The 6,000-nt window shown below is 37.8% G+C and overlaps 1 protein-coding gene across 1 annotated transcript in view; it reads right to left on the bottom strand.

Annotated features, from left to right (window-relative positions):
* Positions 1-6,000, bottom strand: part of LOC755576 (mediator of RNA polymerase II transcription subunit 12-like protein) — a 70,780-nt gene that overhangs the window by 27,321 nt on the left and 37,459 nt on the right. The window contains 6 exon segments of the mRNA XM_030981421.1: positions 173-447; positions 1,462-1,576; positions 1,579-1,766; positions 2,814-2,949; positions 4,450-4,591; positions 5,625-5,738. Of these exon segments, the coding sequence (XP_030837281.1) occupies positions 173-447; positions 1,462-1,576; positions 1,579-1,766; positions 2,814-2,949; positions 4,450-4,591; positions 5,625-5,738 (970 nt within the window).

The following is a 6,000-nucleotide window of genomic DNA, read 5'->3' as shown; positions in this document are numbered from 1 at the left end:
ATTGGGGAAAGTCTCCTTACCCACTTAGGGGAACTCTATTGGGGTCTCTGGGGGCTAAACCTAACCCTTTTTATTAACGACTTAGATGGCCTGGGTAACTTCAAGGAGACAAATCTTCCAGGCTTGATAGGGTAAACATTTCCGGACCGACACTTGGTCTACTACGATGTACCTGTTTATGTGAGAGATACTGATCTAGAAGCACTTCATTGGTCCATAGATTCTCCTGGTCTTTAAGGAAGGTCTCTCTGACCCAGTTCTGACTGCAGATGGTCTTGAGGGTGTACTTGGCGTAGTTGCTCAAGCTGGCTGTCGACATGTTCCCCGAGGACTTGCCCCCCTGGACAAACCCTTCCTCCTGGTTGCCCCCTTCTCGCCCGCTGCCTCCGAAGTCGTCGAAAGAGCCGAACAGGCTGGAGGATGAACCACCCCCGACAGCGGCATCACCTGTGAGAAGAAACATCCTTGTACATCATTCAATTAGGCCTAAAAAAAAGGTGTACTATTGCCCTATAGGTGCCAAAACATGGGTCGGTCGGTCAGAAATCTTTTTCTTTTTTTAATACTTTTTTTCTTATTTTTTTCCTTCTCTTTGGGCTGATATTTCTCGGTTTTGAATGCTTTAATATTTAATTTTCTCTGTAAAAGTCAAGATTTTTGGTTCGGTCACAAAGGGCTATACAGCATCTTTTTTTTAAAGGCCTAAGGGTAAGGCAGTAACTGCAGCTATATTCTAGTAAGATGTTTTATCATTGTATTGAAAAATAATTGCCAACTTCTTAGACTGAGCTGTTCATTACCACATTTATGATTCTCTCACTGCAAATATAAAATGAAGCAAATTAAATATTTGATGTCGAATTTTAACCATGACTGCAGCAAGCATGGTGTTGGGTCAAATACTTTTATAGTTGCCCAATAACAATCTCATGATTTATAATCACCATTTGGTTTACAAAGGTAATACTTTGGGGTTGAATGTCTGGGTTTCTAGTGGTCAATGAAACCCAGAAGCCCTGAATTTCAAGTTATGTTTAAAACCTTTTTGGAGAACTTGAGACTTTGGACATTGCAAATAGCTTCAATTAACATGGGTATAAAATAACCCAGCCAGTGCATAGGAAAACTGTCTTGGGCCAAATTGTACACAATGCAAAGCATGAGAAGTTATGTCCTTCATCATTGGAACCACTTCAATCAAATATTAGTTTTATTTATGGGAACCTATAATCTACAAGCTGAGCTTTTTAATAGGTTCCTCACATTTCACCCTGTATTACCAACTATTCAATACAATTAATTTTGACGTCTTTACAAAGAATCGATTATATAATGTGATACCGTTAGTATATTTCATATTATGTTCTGATTTTGTCAATTATGTGAATTCTTTTTTGTGAAACGTGAAACAAAATAATCTTGAAACTTAAAGTTAACAGGAGAGAATTTTGCAATACTGACCTAGCAGCAGAATAGCCTTCAGGACCCCAACCAGAGCATCCACTGTGATGCTGCTATGGGACGAGTCCAGCATATGACGATCACACGTTGTCTTGATGAATCTAACCGCTCCACCCCCTCCTCCTCCTCCAACGCCTCTTCCCCTTCGCCAGGGGCGGAGTTGGGGTTATTACCCCCGCTGGTGCTGGAGGAGCCGGTGGAGGGTAAGGTGGGGGTCTCTTGAGAGGTGCAAAAGAGGCAGAGGAGTAGGTGGCACATGAGCCGCGCCCCCGGCTCGGCATCAGGATCGGCTATTGATGCACCTGCTAAGTCAAACAAGATTCAGTGAGTAGACCTGTGAAAAGTCACTGATCACTTTAATCAACATTATAGAGTGGTGAAGTGTGATGTCATCAAAAATCTATTTTTAGAATTTCTCTTTTTTTCTTCATTTTTTAAAACAGCATCAAAAAGAAATTTGGACATTAATTTTTATGCTCTTTCGGAAAATGAAGAAAAAATTGAGAAATTCTAAAAAAAGATTTGTATGACGTCACAGCTTCGGTACTCTATATGTGAAGTATTGTTGGCCTTTCAGCAAAAACATCTCTCTTGCTATTGCCTTCCAGAACCGAAATTAAAGATGAGGGATCCTTCTGGAATTGCATGTGCACTATAGCCTTTATCATTTCTATTGTAAGAAAAGTAAAAATCTATAGATTTTTTACTCTACATTAGCTAAACTCAACCAAGGAGGTAAATGGGTAAAAGAAAGAATTTGTGTTTATGGATTATCGAGGATCGGTCCAGGGTAGATCATACATGTACATGAAGATATGAAAAAATAGTACTTACAAACTGAATTTAATTTAATTTTCATCTTGGAAAACCTAATTTTTTGCAGAGTTTGTTGAAAGAGACAGAAGTAATTGTGCTCAATAACCTCAGACCTGCCAACCTCTGGAGTTCCAAAACTGTATTCTTCAATCCCAAAAGTTGTATTTTACTAATAAAAGTTGTATTTTCTTTTTAAAACATGGATCAATGCCTCTTACGGTGCCTACATACAGGAAGAAATTTTTGATGGATCATTGGTTGAATATGCATCATTTCATCATGACTGCTGTGTTCGATGAACCAATGAACATTCCAAAATCGCCAATGTGAGATGCTTGTAGGATACTTTACAGGATAGAATGGGCATTTTGCCATTGAAAATGGCACACACACACACAATTTTTTTTTTAGGAAAATCGTACTGTTGTATTTACTTCTAAAAATCGTACTAAATACGATTAAATTGTACTGGTTGGCAGGTCTGTAACCCCCACATAGCTATAGGCAGAAGAGTGCCTTTTGAGATTGTGGCTTACCAGAGATGCCAGGATTGGCAGCGATGAGGGAAGCGAGGGCAACGTGGTCGACGACATCTTCAAGAGAGAAGCAATGCCTAGCGATCAAGATGGCGGTGAAGACTGCAATGTTGTCATGGATCGATAGATCACTCACCTGAAGAAACAAAAGAGAGCATGACATTGTAAAGTCAAACCTGCTTTAGTGACCACCTGTCTACAACAAGTACATTTTTTGTTTCCCTTGAAAATGGTTTCCCAATGAAACATGTACTAAAGGAACTTGTCTACATAGACCACTTTTTGTGTTTCCCTTGGGCGGTCGCTGTAGATAGGTTTGACTGTACATCAAAATTTAAGAGCTTTTAAAGGTCAAGTCCACTCCAAAAATAATTTGCTTTTAATAGATGCAGAAAAACAAAAGAAACATAGCACAACAAATTGAGTAAAATCAGATAACTAATAAGGAAGTTATTAATTTTATGACAAACTATGGAACTTAGAAATTAGCTACACAAATTGCCAATTTGGTTATCAATTTGAGACGTCAATGCCTCACTATTTATCAATTGCGTTATATATTCCCCCATTTTCCTTATTTCCCCATGCCTAATTTGCCCAGGTTATAAAATATGTATCATATTGCGTGCATGACATTTCACAAAATCTTTTATGAACTTTAGTATTTACTAACTTACTATTTTCTGAATATTTTATATTCATAATCATTGATTTTTATATAAATATAAACATTTTTTTTTATTTAACTGAAAACATTTACTCTATATTAGTGAATCCACACAAAAAATATTACTATCAATATAACATGGATGCTGGTGTGAGGAAATAACATTCATACATACATCCATTCACAAAATGATTAACAAATATTGATTGCTTTGATAGTCAATGAGGCATCTAAACTCTGCCCCTTGACTTTATCTCAAGAAAACTGAGGGATTATAAAGCTAACCTCATTTTTAGAGGAAGAAATAGAATAATAATACTATTACAATGTCATGTATTCCAATGACACTTGCAATGCAGATGTTTGGGGTGGAAAACAGCGTATTCCAAAGAAGAGAGAAAGGGAGCTAAAAGTGCTTTCCCTCTGATGCTCAATTTATAATGTAAATTGTTAAACTACAGACTACTTCAATGGAGCATATGTACTAAAAATATATATATATGGTGAAGAAAGCCATGAGGACTGGGGGACTGGGGGACAATATTCAATTTTGTTTTGTTTTGTTTAAAGGCATCATTTAACAATGTAAAATCTGAGTTACACAGCCCTACGTTTTATCAGTGTCTGTGATATGGTGAAATATTGAAGCCCTAAAAAAATTGCACTTCAAAATGATCAAGACGTGCCTCAAAAACATTAAAATCTTTAAGTGACCAGTTTAACCATACCGGTACTAATTTCCCCAATAGACTGTAGTGTTATGAAAACCGTTAGGAAAACGCAAAATTTGGTTTCGATTTCCTATCATATCTTGATAATCTGACAGGCGATCGGCTTGTAAACGTAATGGGGTTCCTGACTGACCTAAAGGTTTATAATTATCATTGCAGCTTGAGCTAAATCCAGGATTTTGTTTCAGAATCTGAGACAAAGTTACCGGATCCCTTTAAGTACATAGGTAAGGCTTACATCAACATTGCAGAGAAGGTCGTTGAACCCACAGCTGTGTATGGAGGAGCAACATAGAGCCTTGAGTACTCCTAGCCACTCGGAACTCAGTGTAGTGCAGCTAGCAGTCAACTCAGCACACATGATAGATAGATTATTCAACCTATGGAACAAAGGTTAAGGAGGAAAAGGTCATCATTTTAATGCTAAGGAACACTGGTGACAGATCTGAGGGGTGTTTCACAAAGATTCTTAGTCAGACTTAAAAATTATGGATAGCCATTAGTATCTATGAAAGTATTTTGTAAAAGTTATTTTAAAAGGCAAAAAATGTTGATTAAAATCATTCATATTTTTCTATAATCAAGGAGATTTCATGTTTTTGATGTGGAATTTATAAAAAGTCTAAAATATTTGAATGTTTGCTTTTGAATATATTTTATTTCAAGGCTACAAATGGCTCTCCATAATACTTAAGTCCAACTTAGAGTTAAGTTCGACTTAGGATCTTTGTGAAACACCCCCCTGCAATTGCAAGAGCCTTGTTGTGTGTTTACTCCCCTTCCCTGTTTCATAGACTCAACCTAGGTTACAGAAGAAAACACGCTGTCCCTTGGATAGGATGTTTAACGGAGGTGGAGGAGAGTCAATCCCTTTGCTCATTTAGAACCCAAAGCAGTCTTTGTAAAAGAGAAGGTGAAAAACCCAGGGTAATAGCACAACGGCACATCCCAATCAATTATACCGGGATGAGAGACCCAAAGGCCCGAATTCACAAAGGAGGTTTAGATATAACCCATGGTTTAAACCCTCATTTACATAGCCCATGGTTTAAACCCTCATTTACATAACCCATGGTTTAAACCCTCATTTACATAACCCATGGTTTAAAATAAGCGCAAAATAAGCGCGACACAAGTCAGAGGTCCAATATTAAACACGCGGGCAAGGCAAGGTACGCTTATTTTGCGCTAATTTTTAAACCATGGGTTATGTAAATGAGGGTTTAAACCATGGGTTAAATCTAAAACTCCTTTGTGAATTCAGGCCAAAGTGTACGGTGATTCAGGTTGCTTTTCCCCACTCAGGCAAAAGTGCCGACAAAGACTTTGTATGAAACACTGGTGGTTTCGAGCCTATTGGTCACAATTCTAAACAGTAGCTTGGGTGATTAGGAAGATTGGTGTTCAACTTACTTTTCTGGATTGGCATTGCAGATGGCAAGAAGGGCATTGCACACAAAGCTGTATCTGTCTCCTGGGTTATCATTCAGCTGACGTCCCAGCGAGGATTGCTTGAACTCACGACCCCTGGGTTGACATAAAAATAAGAATAATAATAATCATACTCAGTTCTATACAGCGCTTATTACAATCACTTAAAGCGCTTCCAAACTTTGAGATTATTACCCCGGCTTAAGCTGTGCTGCCATTACGGCGCTCTAGCATTTCACAGAATTAATCCCTGCCAGAATGAAATTTAAATTAGCAACATTTATTGAAATTTTTCTTCCATGTGCTATTAAAGTTCAAAATTCCTCAACACATGCTACTCATTTCTCTCCATCTAAAT

This window comes from Strongylocentrotus purpuratus, unplaced genomic scaffold (genome assembly GCF_000002235.5).
Source record: "Strongylocentrotus purpuratus isolate Spur 01 unplaced genomic scaffold, Spur_5.0 spur5_scaffold_12, whole genome shotgun sequence".
Classification (NCBI taxonomy): Eukaryota; Metazoa; Echinodermata; class Echinoidea; order Camarodonta; family Strongylocentrotidae; genus Strongylocentrotus; species Strongylocentrotus purpuratus.
This window is presented reverse-complemented; position numbering and strand designations above follow the sequence as displayed.